Raw genomic sequence first — 16,748 nt, forward strand, 5'->3', positions numbered from 1 at the left:
AATCAAATTTAACGAACACTAATGGAGAGTAAATTTGTCATAAATGTACAAGTTTGGGATTTTTAGTGATCAACAAATTAATTCAGGATAAAATTGTTACAAATATACCAGTTTGAGATTTTTGGCGGTTAAAAAATTAGTTTGTGGTAAAATTTTCACAAGTGTACCAATATATGATTTTTGGTGGTAAAAAAAAAATTCGAGGTAAAATTATTACAGGTATACCAATTTGAGGTTTCTCGTGTTATTAACCCTTATATATTTGCTCAAACAAGTGCTATTTTCAGGGGACTAAAGACAGAAGGAAACGAAAAAGAAAACACCTATAATTTCAAAAGCTCCTCCCCTTATCACGAGAAACTTTAGTTCGAAATTTTTCACTCAAATTTTCATTCTTCCCACTTTCCCAAATATAGCAAAGTTAAAGCCAAATAAAATCCACTTGATCAAGAAAAGCAACTCTCTTCTCACAGGGAGCGGGACAATGCTAACAAATATAGAAAGGAAGCATTCCTTACTGCATATATTGCGACTCAATTTGATAATTCCGCAATAAAATATTTGGCTCTACTTGCTATTTGATGCTAAAAGAGTCGACGGCACAGTCTCAATGTGCAATAATTGCAAGTTTCAGGGGGTCAAAATGAAAGGAGCTGAGAATTAGGGGGGAACATTATGCAACTTTTCCGAATAAATCAAAATATATAATGGTACATGCAGTAAACTGTCAAGAAGTAGGGGCGTATTCTTGGATTGCCGTTGCCAATTTATTGCGGTCCTCTTGTGTCTTGGTTTTGATCAAGAAGGTGCGCGCCACAACTTTTTCGTTGCTGCCTCCATCATCCTACAAGCACAAATGGCGAACTGATATTACCTACGCCAGACGATGTTTATTCAAAGCAGCAGCAGCACCACACTGAAACAATGATTATCATAAATTGGCTGGAATCACCGGAAATGTGAAGGCTCATTTCTGTAACTACCACTTCCATCAATGTGTTGGATGACAAGAAAATTCTAGGAGCAAGATTGTTCTTCACAATCAACTATCCAAGATAGCAGTACAAAAATGACTAAATCAAGGGTTGTCAGATAACCAAGAACGATGAAGAACTCGAGACTGTTCATGTATGCAACAGCAAAATGTATTACCGCAGTATGGAATATTGCGACAATAGAATTCTTCTGCGAGTTTGTCTTGATGCCTGGATATATCAAAGCATTAAGCAACACCTTTCCCACCTGCTGTAAACAAGAAAAGATTTAAAAAACCCACGACAAGTACAGGAGATTATGATGCATATGGTCAAGCAATACTTGGCATGGGCATTCCACAATATCATTTCAGACAGCTTAGAAAACAAAACACGTGAGAAGTGAGGACACCTACATCATTGCGAACCAAGATTGTTGGTTTGGATTCTTTTGTTCCCTTGCTTACACCCTCTTTGCATTTGATGGAAAGCTGCCCCGCACCTTTATCTTTCCATGCATCCTTATCAGCAGGATCGGTGGACTAGACATGTCAAGAGTGAGCAATATTAATATTTATGAGAACACATCCCAAGTTATAGGCATGCACTGATATCATGAAATCAGCTATTCTCATCAAATCTGGCAAAGTAATCCATTATGCATAAATTTGGTTAGATATGCCAAGACTTGAGGAACATATATCATGATGACCGGTGCCAAAGTTTCAGCATTTACTGGTGTAATACATTATTGGCAATGCGGAACTTGTTTTCAACTCCAATTGCATTCAAAGATAGAACTTGAAAGTACCAAGTGAAACTGTATAAAAGTGATGAACTTGTATAAAATTCCCAAGTAGTCATCATAAAAAATTACAGTTGGAGAATGACAGTCCCATCAAATTCTACTGCTGCGGGTGTGAAGTGATCAGGGACAAAACCAGCAATCCAAGCTGCCATTGCTTGTCAGTGCTCGGCAATATGCAGAGCAGATAGTTTGGGTATTGATACATCCGTCATATCACTTACATGTCACCCATATCAGTGATTGCAACACTTGAATGAGATAATTTCCAGGTGGTAAAATCATGAGTCACAGTTCATCAGCCGATTACTTAACTGAACATTTTAGCACAAACCAGCACCACTAAGCAAGTTTACCTATCCATCTAAAGTCTAGTTATGTGTTCTCATCCAGAGCCTTTTTTTTATTGCACAACATGAACTTAGCCAAATGCTCTTATTCATTCTGGCCATATTTTTCTTCTTGCATAAAGTGACTTGGCCAAACTTAAAAGACATTCATAAAAGAAAATACGCAGGAGAATTCCAACAGCAAAACTACAGAGTTGTTCTTAGCAAGAAAATAGTAAAGCCATCTATCGAACCAATGTAGGATGAACTTTGTCAGTGTTTTTAATCAATCACAAAGTCACAGAGGGAACAAGCCAAGACCAATTCAAGTAATAAATGATCACACTGATCTCAATAGACACTTGTCATAAATGGCTACAGCCATCCCAAGACAAGGCCTAAAGCCAAAAAGACACGAACAAATGAGCAATCAATAAGCACCATGAACAGAAGGCGATCCAGAATGAGGTGGTTCCATGTAATGAATCAATATCAAATCGCTTGAAGCAGCAGACACTCACCTTTACATAAAGCTTGCACTTGACTTCATGGACAACCACGATTCCCTTTTCCTCGGATTTTTTCACAGATGGGCTGCTAGGCTGCTCCAACTCATCTTCTGTTGACAAGAAGAAATAACAACATCAATCGCATTTAATTTTTGTGCACGTGTATGATGGAGATTGTCTAGTTTCTACTTCATATGGGTATGCTTCTGACTCTATGGGCCCAATCAGACTAATCAAGCATACTCAAAATATCTGCTTTATCATCAAAGATGAACATAAAACTTATATACATAAACCGATATTACCATTCACAATACTAACAATTCTACGAAATTTTGACTAAGAGTTATTTCTGTATGAACTAAGCCATCTCAAACGAAGTACTGTATCAGAACTCTTGTTACCATGCTCTGGGACAATTTAGCACATTTCTGTATATTCTATGAGAATTTGTAAATAAAGTTCAGATTTTTCTTACCACCATCTTTATCATCAGAAGCACCAGCATTTGCAGAAGCAGAACTTTGGAATCCTGACACAAATAAAAACCAAGGATGAATATAACAATGTGCTTACAAGAGATAAATAAGGATGTACAGTTGGGTTAAATCCTAGAGTTTGTTTCTATCATACATCTAAAATTTCTTTAGCGCCATACTAGCGGGTTAGTCCCAACAATAGCCTTCCTCAGAAGTTGGGGGAAGCAATGCACCTTGCATTCAAAGGATCAAATCAGATGTAGTACATTGCCAAGTATTGTGGGAGAAACCATCAAATGTAGAAAATCATTGTAACAGCAATTTCTCTTAGTCATCAAATTCTAGAAGACAGAAAATTGCGTACATAATCCCCAATATAACTGCCAAATGCAAGTCCTATTAAAAGTGAGCGTATTAACATGTCCTTAAACCACTGTACATACCAGAAAAGGCTGGCGTCTGGCTGCTTGAGAACACCCCTGAGCTCCATGGGCTCACAAAACTAGTATCATTACTGGATGGAGTAAAGACAGGCTTCTCCTGAGATGGCTTTATCACACTATCTTTAATTTCTGGTACTGGCTTCACTTCAGAGTTGAACAATCCAGTACTGGCTTGACTACTAGAAGATACTCCAAAGCTCCACGGACTAGAAAAGCTCAAAGTTGTACTTGTTGGATTGGAATTCACCTTGTCCAAAGATGAATTTGCCATTTTAAATTTATCTTCAGATATCAGTTTCTTTTCGGCAGTATGAGGTCCTGCAGTAGACGAATTCTCCCCTTTTAAACTATTTGCTTTGAGCCAGTTGACAACATCACTGAATTTCTCCTACAACAACAGTATAGACCAACAAGTATCACGGCATGGTAAGGATTCATTTCATGGCCAGAACACATCATCAGCAATTCTGCATCAAGATGAGTAACAAACTGCATTTTAACTAGAGAAAACAACTTAAACAAGGTTGACGGATCTGTTGGTTGTCTTCACATGGTACATACTAGTATTCATTCACCAGCCACAGAAACAACCAAGATGAACCAGATTTCACAGAACCTGCACCTATGAGCATGTGTGATGCATGCACAGAGAGAGATGTTCACATCACGCAGCAAATAAACATGTAAAGAAAATTATGTTCAGAATACTTCAAGGGAAGAAATCTCCCATCTGATCATCCTTTTTCTCACGTGGTGATTAGTTTACAAAAGCAAGTACGGGACCAAAATGCAGCTAGTCGGCATGAGTGAAAAAAAGCCAAAAGAAGACTATGATCCTTCCTTTGTCATTATTCCAAGTAAATATTCAACATGAACAATCCACATTGGCTGTGTTCCAGTGAAATTTCTAAAGGAACTTACTGATGGATAGCAATTTCATGTTCATTGAAATGACCAAGGTAGATCCAAGCATGTTGACACAGCTTGCTCTACGGAAATCTCAGAATGTAATTAGATAATAAACGTACTATTCTACTCTCTCCAATTTGGGCCTATAACCAAAATCCCAAAAGCAGCCGGCTTTAAAGATAAAACATATCAATTCTAGTGTAAGCAAGCATGCTGAAAAGTCATTCCTTTGCAAAGGGATTATAAGGAACACCATCTTGGATAAACTGATGATCGGCATTTGACCTACCCAATAAAACATGAATAAAGTACTGGAATTGCAACTTTCAATTATTTCAACACACCATTCTCACAGTGGAAGTGCCTAGATACTGCAGAAAAGCGTTATAATTCATGCCAACAAATTCTCCAAAAGATCTAAATTTACAAAGGGACTTCCATAGAACTATTCAAGGATAACAAACACCAGTGATATACAGATATTTGCTGATTTACTATAAATAGTGGCCAGGTCAAATGCTTCAAGGCTCAAGCACAACAACATGCAGCAGCACTTCATAATTATGGCTTCCCACAAAACATGCCGATCTATGACCGTACAATAAAGTGAAGTGGGGAAATAGTACCATTATGCTTGAAGCATGACTTAAATAGTCACGGAGGCCATCATCCCATAGCTCATCGGGATGATTCTTCAACTGTGTTTGCACCCAACTGTTCAGACCAAAAGGCATAATTACAAAGTAAAGATAAGACGCACCAAAGTCCGAAAATAAGAGGGGAAAACAACGTTATTCAGCAAAATAAAAACATTAGAGAGCCTCCATAGGGCATCTACCACCTGGTCATTTGAAGAATAAGTCAAACTCATGTCTATGGAGAAATTGGAAATAATTAACACGAACCTTGCAAATTGGGTATTGAGAGCTCTCACGTGCTGCCGAGACGACTCAGCCCGGTGCATATCAAGCGGTGGTGTCGCCATGAACTGCTGTTGAGATGGTTCAGCCCTATGCACATCGAAAGTCGATCCAGCCATTACTCTCTTATTCCAGAACTGCATCGAATCAAAGGAAAAACAAAAACGAATAGTAAGCAACAACCGCCACGTTCAAATGCATATCCCACCTTATACTCCACCTCACTTCCTAAGCTCCCTAGCATAACGATAGCTCCACAGATCGCAACAGCACAGTGCTTCCGTTTCCGAACTTACAAAGAGCAGATAAAGCAGACAAATTCTTCCGGCAGTTCCCATAAAACACTCAATTCCCAAATAAACTATCGTTCCATATGAGCAGGGACGAAAAAGAGAGGCATTCAAAAAGGCCTACGAACTAAATCAACTTTCATCCGTAACTCGTCACTAATGTTCCCAAATGCACAACGACTTCGCATCGGCCAGCTCAAACTCAACTCCGGACGAAACCATCCGAACACCGACGCAGCAACCGACTCCCACACTACACCATAAGAGCTCAAAACAACTTCCTCTACGAGCTCCCAAAGTAAACGACAACCCAAACGCGTCCAAGGCGGAACAGTAGAGAGCAGCGAGACTTCTTCCAACCCCCCCAGCCCACCCACGCCACCCAACACGAACACGCGCAGCCAATGCAAATGCTCCACCGGCCGGTACCGCCGGCGAGCGTGGCAGCCGAAACGACGAGGAAAGGCGCGGGATTGGAGAGGTCGGAGCCGGGATCTAAATTTCCTTTTGTTGGGAGCGGAGAGGGCGGGGGGACTCACCGCGGAGTCGGCGGCGTCGGGGTTGGAGGCCGACGGGGCGAGGCGTTTCCTGCTCATGATTCCGCCGGTGCCGGGAGGAGATTACCGAACGCCAAGAAAGAAGGGAGGAGGGAGGGGATCAAATTAGGGTTCCGTTCGTCGAGAATTTGCAGCAAATCTTCTGATTCGTTTGCTCTGTTCACACCGGAACTGAAACGAAGCAGCCCCAGAGAGAGAGAGCGTGTTCAGCCCCAAAAAAAAAAAAAAAGAAAGAGAGAGAAAGAAAATTTGAGGGGCTGATCGTGGCCGTCGGATGAGGTTGTGGAGTGGAATTCAACTGGGGCCGTGCGATCGGCTCGTCATCGGCAGGAGGAAGGGGCAAGCTCCACCTGGGCCACGTGGGTGGCTCGTTTGGTCTGAAGTGTGGTGGCCCATCTCCGTGGGACCCACCACCTCCGCCGCTTATGGCGTCGTAACAGCCTCCCCCTTATGGACCATTTACTATACGTATATACGAAGTAGAGATGATCGTGGGTCTAGCTTGTTGCCCCTCGACGTGCCGGAGGCTGACCTCCGGGTCGCGCTGACCCGGCGGTGCTGGGTCGTGCGACCTCGGGCGGCCACGAGGTCGTGCGACCGCACGCCGTCTCGGGTCGCGCGACCTCGAAGCTGGCCGCTGCAAGTCCCGCGATCCAGGGTCACCGGCCGGGCGACGGCCGCCTCGAGGCCCATATCGGCCGGCGGTCTCGCGACCTCGGGCCATTTGCCGCCGGGCAGCGTCTGGCTCTTCGGCTGGCCATCGGCGGCCGGGCCCGGCGAAGGGTAAGTTAGGTTTTTATTCTCAAAGTCCATTTGCAAAAATAATTCACCAAACACTATATTTTGGCCAAAGTAGCTTTATAAAATATTTTTGCCAAACACCATTCAGAATTTCCCGATATAAGCTTTCACCCAAAGGTATTTTGCATTTAAATAACAATTTTCAAAGTTGAACCAAACAGGCCCTTACTATACGTATATATCGAAGTAGAGATGATCGTGGGTCTAGCCCGTTGCCCCTCGACGTGCCGGACCGACCTCGCCCGTCGTCGGGTCCGGATAGGCTCGGTACGATGTATTGTCGACTCGGACGATCGGAAAAAGAAATCACGGGATCGTATCGCGATATTCAATGCCCTTCAGAGAAATTTCTTAAACTCGTTTATGAATTAAACAAGAAGTCTACATTCATCATAATATGTGATGGAAGCTTACATAACGCATATGAATCGAGCATCCGTAAGGAATTAGTCTAGCCGAAAGGTTCGGATACTACCGGCAAAATACATAACTCGAATCGAGACAATATTAAGGTACTAGCCAACCTACTAGGTGAAAGTTCGATTACGGACCAACCCCCGAGCACGAGCTCGTGAATTAGGGTTGGCTTTCGGCTCGACCGGAATCGGCTAGGCGGCACCCGGAAGTGGTAGTCATCTTGCCCATACCTCGCCAGGAAGGCTGGTTCGTACCGATATGTCGATGCCAATGGTCGAATTTTGGGAAACACCCCATGTCTAGAGTCCAAACGGAACCTCTCCAAGGGACCACATGGGAGTTGAAGCAGCATTTTTGATACGATAGCTTTCGGATACAGATGACTTAAAAAAAAAGATATGAACAGTAGCATTCGGATACAGATGACTTCGAAAGACTAGTAGTGAACCAAGTAAAGCTTTTTCCGACATTCGGATGGAGGAGGACGATTCTTCGTACTTGTTATATATGTTGGAGAAGCTTGGATCCGAGGAGCTCAAGGAGCAGACTAGAAAGCCACTGTAGTTTTGAAATTTGTAATCACCCAAATCAAATAACCAAAGGTCCCAAATGAGTGTGATCTCCCTAGTGAAGATGACAGAGGTAAGCTCATTGATTCTTCGGCCTGTAATGATCGGGAAAATTGTTCAAAAAATCCTAAACCTATTTTATGACGATCAATTCAGTCTTAAACCTTTTAATTGTGATAATTTAGCCTTAAACCTTTAGACGATTTGTCAATTTAGTCTTAAATCTTTCAATTGTGTCGATTTAATCATAAAGCTTTTCACGATTTCCCAATTTAGTCCTAAACCTATTATTTGGATAATTGATCGGAATGACTACATTGGCAAATCGATAAAGGTTTAGGACTAAATTAGAAAATTATCAAAATGTTTATGACTAAATTGATGCAATTGAAAGATTTTAAGACTTAATTGGCAAGTTGTCAAAAGATTTAAGACTAAATTGGTACAATTGAAAGGGTTATGATGGACTTGGCTATCGTATCGTAGGTTTAGGACTTTTTGGACAATATTCCCTATCAAGATGTAACTTACCAGGACTAGGCGAAACTCGAAGCGTAAAAATCCCACGAGAATGCTCAATCGATGCTTTGAAAAACTGAATATTTGCTTATCGAATAAAATTTCCCAAGTGCCCCGGGAGAATCGAGAATAAGAACCTCAAAATAACTACAGAGACAGTATATCCAAATAACACAACTAGAAAGAATTGCTGTGATCTCATCGAGAGTAATATAACAAGTGAACTCATTGAATTGATTTAAAAGTAAAGCACAATCTGATCTACCACGTTCCTGAATTATGTACATCATCAACAATGACACTGCCAGGAGAGAAAAATGAATGGACCCTTTTCATTCACAACTAGGAACATCTCTCAAAAGAGACAGCATCCCAGTGACAAAACACTGATATCTAAGTGCCCCCATTCGCTTTCTAGTAGTAGCCATTGCCTTTCCCGGCAAGATGCTTTAAAGATTTCTCCGCTTGACGGATGCATAATCACCAAGAAACCGTTGAAACTACAGACTTATCGACAATGAATTTGTCTAGGCAGCTGTGACGTGTGATCTTGCAAGCTAGGAAAAATAGAGTGAAAAGTTTACGAAAAGAATATAAAACAAGGGGAAGAGGAAAAGGAAACGGGCCACCTTCAATCATACTAAAGGCCTTCCTTCTTCCTCACCTTCCCCATTGTCAACAGGTTTGCTGTCTCGTCGGAGTGGAGATTTCTCGTGCTTAGAACCACCATTTGCCATTGTACCCCTGGGAGGTGGTTTGTTTTCTGGCAACATCTTCAATATGATCCCCATGGCTATGAGCAGAAGCCCCGTTCCGTGTTGCTCTGTCAATGGCTTTGTAAATATCAAGTATGACAACAAGAGAGTGACGGCCTTCCTGGCAGTTGTTACCTGCATTTAGATTAACCAGAAGCATTAGCTGATCATTCAGATAAATGCACACTGCCATTTATGATCTTGTTTTAGTTTTCAGGAAACCCGTCTCTGTGGTGAACTCCGGAAATTCCAATGATCCTAGTCTTGTAACCGAGTAAAGTCGCACGGCTGTGGAAGTGGTAATTACAAAAGTACAAACTAATCCTTCTAACCCCACCCAAAAAAACAAAAAAGATCAACTGTAAGAAGTCCAAACTTTCTGAAATGAATGCGGTATAAGGTATTTACCATTGCAGTAGTTGCAGCCCCGAAGATGGCTATGAGGGATAATACAGAGACTTGTCCAACAAATGTGGCCATGGCTTCAAAAATTAACACCCCATAAACGTATGGGTGCTGCCATTGGTTACGGACAACAAAGAGTGAGTCAAAATGAATAAGATGCAAATAATGTGCAAAGTAAATATTTAGGTGCAGTCAACATAGACAACATTTTAAAGCCTAGAAGATAGCCAATCAAATTTACACTTTATTTTTTTTCCAATATTATTTCTTCATTTTCTATGGGAAAGCTGTGGATTTTCTGTCCCCTTTATCTACACTTGATGACTTGAGTTAGTTCGCTTGTCCCTTTTGAAAATATTTATTGATGCTGTGGATCTCAAATAATTTAATACCACTCTTAGAGCCCAACCTTTGTTTACCAAATAGCCTTACTGTACCAAGTCTGGGGAATGTATGATCAGCATTAGTATAATATAGAGTAGAATAGAATAGTCAACTCCCAGATCATTGAGTGTCCCAGGAAATTGCTTTAGCTGGTAGTTGGGCGTAGTGGGCACGTTATGTCTGAGTTCAGCGACTTAACAATACATGAGCAAAATGCAAAAAGAAAAGTTCTAAAGATGGAATAGATGCTGGATAAGGCATCTACTTTGTATAACGTGTAACAGAAAGAAAGAATTTTCCCCTCACCTGAGAACATGAATTCCAAGCCTTAAACAACTCCCCTGTAAGGATCATTGGTGGAACAAGGAAAGGCAGGCCGACTACTGTCGAACAGAATAACATCTCCATCTGCGAAAGAAGTAATACAACTTACGAAGAGGAAACTAACCAATCTATTACCTCCTAACCAAGAATCATCAAAAGGAAACTGAGAATGTAACTCAGTACCTGCGTTGTATCAGGATTCAAGGTAAATATGGCTTCTTGCAAATTTCCGAGAAATGAATCAAAGATTAAAGCTCCAGTAATCATCAAAACACCAATCATGCTAAAATTCGGAGAAGTCTGAGCATCTGCTAAGGTGAACAGAATCAGACCAGCTACTAGAAGCAGAGCTGATAAATACTCGTGAGCAGGGTACTTTCTTCTCAAGCCAGGAATAAATGCTCCCATCACCATGACTGGCAAAACCTATTCTTTCACAATGACAAGGGAAACAAGAATAAATCACTTAGATTTCCTACATTTCAACGACAGAAGCAGGAATATACTGACTAAAAGAACAATCCTCTGATAGAAGCCAAGTATTAGTCAAGCTCAAGACCGAACTAAGGAAAGATGGAGATGTTGATTTACCTTTGTGGATTTGAACATGATTTGGGCAGGATAATTGAGAAAAGCCAAAGATCCCTTGGTCAATCCATGAGAACCCATGAGCACAGCAGAGAGCTTCACATACGTTTTCCATGGGTTCACCATCTGCTTGGTGGTGAAACCCTGAAAGTATATGAGTATCAGGTACACGAATCCTTGTATGAAGGTGAAATACCAACCGTAGCTGAAAAGCCCAAAAAATTTAAGTCAATAACCCATAAGGCAAAGAGCTCAAAGCCAGACTTGCAGAGCATATGTAACAGAGCACACACCTGAATTGGAGCCGATTATACACGTATTCCTGCAAAAAGAAGAAGAATAGTAGAAGGTATTAAAGCATATCCATGAAGACATCGATTCTTCGGCATTTTCAAACTAAAAACTATCATCAAACTCGTCCCCGATCGAGTTAAACAAGGCCAAAGAGATCAATAGAACAGTAATGTCAAAGTGAATCCTAAAGAACGTCCACGAGAAACACGAACACCGCGCTTTTGCTGTACTTTGATGGGCTCCACCTCGCTCAACGAGCCTATGAAACATGCTTTTCGCGATCCACACACAAAATTCAGAAAACTCATCAAACCACAAAACAAGACTCGAACATCATTTTCGTGTTCGAAAGAGTCCCACCAACCAAACACCCAACAATTCCGCAAAAAAAGCTAGTTGAACAACCAAAATCAAGAAAAAAGTCTAGGTGACGAAGAACCAAGCGAACGGACCTCGCAGACGCCGTTGACGAGGTAGCCGAAGAAGAACCCGGAAGAGCAGATGAGGAATTGGTGCCACTTCGGGCGATCAGAGAGAGAAATCCCGAACAGGGACCTCGCTTGATCCTCGCTCTTCATCCTTCCTGCCCTCTCCCCCCTCCTCGATCCTCTCCCTCGCACCCAGAATCACGAGCACGACCCGACGATCAGTGGATCACCCCCGAACGCTCCAAGAACCAAGAACCGATGCGCGAGCAACCAAAGGGACGGGAGGGGCGGGCAGGAATCGGGCCTTGCTTGCTCGACCTCGCGTGACCCTTTGGGCACGGGCACTCCCCCCGCCAGCGAGATTAGCAAGAAACCGGAGGAGCAGCAGCAGCAGAGGGCCGGTTCATGACACCAAGAAAAGACGCGAGCGGTCGCTACAAGAGCAAGAAAAGTATACGACGAAGGACAAAAGCCGCGTAAAGCGCGAGTCCCACACCCCCTCCTCCCTCAGTAGTCTCACTCCGCCATCGGAGACTTTTCAAGTGACTCTTGCTTTTGGCGTTCCGAACTTAGCGCGAGGAAGAAGGACGAGGAAGATTCAAAGTCAAGAAACACCAAGAAATAGAGAGAGAAAGAGTATCGAGAGAGAGAGAGGGAGGGAGGACTGCCGCTCAACAGACCAGCTTGGTAGTGGCTTTAATATGAATTTAGGGCGGGCGTCAGGAAAATTTAGGAAACTTTCCGGTGAAAATCGCGATTTTCCCGGAAGTAATTTTCTCGGGAAAATCCGCGATTTGGTAAGTATGGCAATAGGGGGACCGTGCTGCTACTTGCTAAGCTAGCAATCAGCAGAAAACGGCACGCCATTTGTCCAGCGATTCGGCAAATTGACCAAAAAAACACAAAAAAGAAAGAGAACAAAAAAGAGTCGAATGCTTATTATCATTTGAGAAAATTCAAATGGATAAAACAAACCGATCCCAAATCGAAACGTGCGACTTGATTTCACTTCGATCCGAATACGTCCCGAACCGATATGTTTAGCTCGACTCAGTAACTTCTTCAAAACTAGATTAAATCGGATGCTTGATTTTATACGGAGATAATTCAGAAAAAGGGTCTTGGAAACGAATGTTTCGATTGCGTGCCTTTCGTGTTCGCGTAATAAATGCCCTCATAAATTAAATAAATTATTAACTAACAAGTTTTACTATCTGATGTAACATTGGCGTGCCCAATTTTGGGTCATGGAAGCAAGGATGTTGAACGATTTGGGAAGAGGTCCAATTTGTCGCTAAACCTCGTGCAAGTTTCTCATGTCTCATTGGAGAAACAGCCAAGATGGATCTCTCTTTCGAGCTTAACCCACTCGAAGGGGAAATAATTGGTGCAAATTAAATGATTGATGCGGAATCTACAAAGGGCCAATTCGTTGTCTACGACCGATTCAATGCAAGTTGATTTTCAGAGGCAAGTGCCTAATTATTTAAATCATAACAGTTGACCAAGGCGTGCAGGGAAAAATTTATCCAATTGATCATAAACTTATTTTGCAGGCGCCAGTCCGATTATAAACTTTTCAATTTTATCGATTTAGTCCTAAATATTTGCGCGAAATTTTAATGTAGTCATTGACACGGCAGTGTACCTCGACGATGACTGGACCGTCATGTCAGCGATTTCCGACGAAAGTTGGCCAGATGGACTACACATTGAAATTTTGCGCAAATATTTAGGACTAAATTGATAAAATTAAAAAAGTTCGGAACCTAAGCATCATCCATACAATATATACTAAAACTGATTGGGTGATTTTCGCATGACGATTTTGGCCTTGTTGGACTTTGATGTCATTCTGCTGTGTTTTTCCTCTTCTTCTTTTTTTTTTTTTTTTCATTTTTTAAGGTGAATAATTTACTATATTGTTGAATAATGTGCGTGATCCTGCATATTATGCCTCCTTGGCAACCAACTGAAATCAACCAGCCAATGCCATGTCTTTCGTTTCCATAATCTAAGGCTTTATCATTAGAATTTTCGTTTCGTCTCCTTTCCAAACTTTGTATTCTCTAAAATAGAAGTTGGTGGCTGGGGCTGCCGGCTTATTTTATGGTTATGGTTAAGGTTGTGTGACACTTGACAAAGACGCAAGTGTCTACACATGTTTGGGTGCGGGAATATCGAATGCGTAATGCTTTTTCTATAAGTCATGGACAATATTGCTCATGCACGCTATTGATAATTATATGCGGTCGTTTTCTTTTTTTGTATGATTAGCAAAAATGATTAAGAAGACTAATTCAATGAAGATTCTGGCGGATTGATCAAGCCTATGCTCGGATATATTAATTGGATTGGACATAACATACCTTCTCCACTTCATTCATGCTTTCTCTAGGAAAAATTTATATAGGGAAAATGAGGGGGAAAAGGTTGGCTAAGTATTGGTGAAACCCGCTAATTTCCAATGTCGATTCGTAATCAAAAGTCGACAGAAGAAGCACATTTAAATCGGTATCATGGTGATATTGATAAGCCTGGTTGCATTATCAAATTAGACATTTGAAAAGCAGTACATGATCACCAATCTCGAATTGATGATATAAAATCTATACAAGAAAATCGAATCCATTCATAATCGCGATAGAATTGCAACTGTACATCAATTGGGCTTCTCTTTGTGAAAAGTCATTTAGCATTGGTTTTTTTGCAGCAGTTAGCTCGTTGCGCGCTTGGCATCATTATCGCAACGACGCCAATCTTTGTAAAACCTGTTAAAATGGCATAATTTCTTGACCCAAATTTTGATTGGCTGATTATTACATAAGTTAGCTATGTTTAGTAAATGAGTTATAAATAGGTTTAGAATGATAAAATCCCAAAAAATATTAGTATTAAGGCGCCGTTTCCCGGAAAATATTCTCCTTTTGGAAAATATTCTCCTTAAGTCATTTTTCAAAAATGTTTCGAACACAATTTTCCAGTGTTAAAATTTGAAAAACTTTTCGGAAAATACTTTTTAGCTCGTTGCGCCGCGCCGGTGGCATCATGCGACCGCGCGGTGACCGACGATCCACTTCCTCTCCCACGGAAAACATTTTCCCTTACATGGGCAATTTTGCCTTCTTGGGAAAATGATTTCCTCTTTGAAAAAGAGGAAATCATTTTCCTCAAAACAATGAAGGATTTGGGGTGGGGAAGGAAAATATTTTCCCACGGAAAACATTTTCCGCCCCGAACACCGGAAAACGCGGAAAATATTTTCCGGAAAAATATTTTTCCGGAAACGAACATAGCCTAAGATTTCGTTCGTTTGGCGGAAAATGTAACATTTATGAAAAATATTTTCTGGGAAGTCATTTTCCTGAAAAATGACATAATTTTCCGATATTCGGCTGAAATTTGAAAAAGTCTCAGAAAATACTTTCCGTTGTTCGTATGGAAAAGATTTTTCTCTTTGCAATACTTTTAATATTTTTTAAAAATATTTTTAATTTTCTTTTTCTTCTTTTTCCTTCTTCTTCTTCTCCGGCAAGTTGCCGGCAGCGGCCGGTGACCGGCCACAAGCGAGCTCGAGCCTCGCCTAGCTCGCCAGATCTGGCGAGGCCCAAGCTCGCCGGCCTGTGGCGAGGCTCGAGTTCGCCTGTGGCCAATCACCGGCCGCCGCCGTGGCCGGCGACCGGCCGGAGAAGAAGATAGAAAAGAGAAAGAAGAAGAAAAAAGAAAAAAGATAATGAATGAAGCAAGAAGGTGGAGGAAAATGTTTTCCTTACATTTGTTCATATTTTCACTCATTGAGGGAAAATGTTTTCTGCGGATAGTTTATTTTCCGCCCCCCGAACACCGGAAACCCGAAAAATGTTTTCTTGGAAAAAAAATTTCGCGAAACGAACGGAACCTAAATGCATTCACATTTTATCCAAACCCAACCTAGCTCTCTTCACCCTCTATGAGAAAATAATGGACATCTCGAATTTAGAGAAGTTTTAGTGCGGTAGCAAGATGGGCCTGACTTCACCTTTATTAAAAATATCAAGATGGTCTTTTTCTTCCTCATTATTTTTTATTTTTATTAATCTTATAAATTTCGTCTCTTAGTTATTGAAGCGTATCTTTTCTTGGTTGCATTTGACATTGTTGTTTTAATGTAATATTCTAATCTTAGTTCTTATCATTGCAATCCATGGTCAGTATAAATCATATTTTTCAATATCTTACATTCCATTTAATTAAAATTTCAATTCCTCCATGTTATTTGTTACTGTAATTTTACAAATTCACTACCAAGTACTGACTTTCTCTTTTCCTTCGTTGTGACACAATGCAAATATCGAAAATTCTATGCAATGTTTAAAGTCAATTCTTTAGCATCTTAGATTTGAAATAGTGAATTTATCCAAATAAAATATACATATGAAGAGCTTAAAGTGGGTTAACTAGGTATATATTGATTTTCATATATTTGACTAAATATGGAAGTATTTAAATAAATGTGTTGGGTCGTGTATAGGCCGAGAATAGGTCACAAATTTGTGTTACATAAAGAATGGTCATTTATGTCGGACCATTTTTGACCAACTCAAACGTGATCTGACCCCACTCATTTGATGGCCCTAATCCTAACTCATCGGCCATAGCTCACTCTAATGCCATGTTTGGGAGAGAGAGACGGCCGGGGAACAAATGGGGACGGGCAAAGAAAATTTTCACATTTCCCCTTCGATCTCTTCTTACACAAAAATTCAAATTTTCTTAAATTGCTCGCTCCCATATCTTATTTCCTCCATTCCTTTCTCTCTCCAATAAGGCATAAGGACACTAAAAGTATGAAAAGTTTTGTACGACGCCTATTTTAGTGCCAATTTTTTTTTTTATTTCGAATCATTCAAGTGCCATTTAAAAAAACGATCACTTAAGTACCAAATTCGATTTGGATCGTCGGAAATTTGATGTGACAATTTTTTTTGTCAATTTTTTCGGCCCACGTGACTCACCGGCGTGCCCAATCAGCATTAATAGTCCCAAACGACGTCGTTTATATGTTTGCCC

At 40.9% G+C, this 16,748-nt stretch overlaps 2 protein-coding genes across 3 annotated transcripts; both read right to left on the reverse strand.

Moving 5' to 3' along the window:
• Window positions 1-545: 545 nt before the first annotated feature.
• Window positions 546-6,392, reverse strand: LOC115692512 (uncharacterized). Of its 2 annotated transcripts, none has more exons than XM_056318605.1 (9): window positions 6,198-6,392; window positions 5,354-5,505; window positions 5,075-5,162; window positions 3,540-3,927; window positions 3,096-3,149; window positions 2,630-2,727; window positions 1,391-1,516; window positions 1,153-1,245; window positions 546-844 (listed from the first exon to the last, which is right to left on the reverse strand). In XM_056318605.1, the coding sequence occupies exons 1-9, from the start codon at window positions 6,252-6,254 to the stop codon at window positions 728-730; spliced, it is 1,173 nt and encodes a 390-aa protein (XP_056174580.1). In that variant the 5' UTR covers window positions 6,255-6,392; the 3' UTR covers window positions 546-727. The 2 variants fall into 2 exon arrangements, with proteins under 2 accessions (XP_056174580.1, XP_030475245.2); XM_030619385.2 differs by having other exon boundaries at window positions 1,153-1,242; window positions 6,198-6,391.
• A 2,337-nt stretch (window positions 6,393-8,729) lies between these two features.
• Window positions 8,730-12,337, reverse strand: LOC115692513 (UDP-galactose/UDP-glucose transporter 2-like). The gene is made up of 7 exons (XM_030619387.2): window positions 11,724-12,337; window positions 11,271-11,299; window positions 10,981-11,182; window positions 10,573-10,815; window positions 10,372-10,473; window positions 9,685-9,792; window positions 8,730-9,411 (listed from the first exon to the last, which is right to left on the reverse strand). The coding sequence occupies exons 1-7, from the start codon at window positions 11,847-11,849 to the stop codon at window positions 9,157-9,159; spliced, it is 1,065 nt and encodes a 354-aa protein (XP_030475247.1). The 5' UTR covers window positions 11,850-12,337; the 3' UTR covers window positions 8,730-9,156.
• Between the last annotated feature and the right edge of the window lie 4,411 nt (window positions 12,338-16,748).

The sequence above is a fragment of the Syzygium oleosum genome, unplaced genomic scaffold (genome assembly GCF_021117445.2).
Source record: "Syzygium oleosum isolate NSW1041296 unplaced genomic scaffold, Sole_v2.1 Sole_v2.15, whole genome shotgun sequence".
In the NCBI taxonomy this organism is placed as follows: Eukaryota; Viridiplantae; Streptophyta; class Magnoliopsida; order Myrtales; family Myrtaceae; genus Syzygium; species Syzygium oleosum.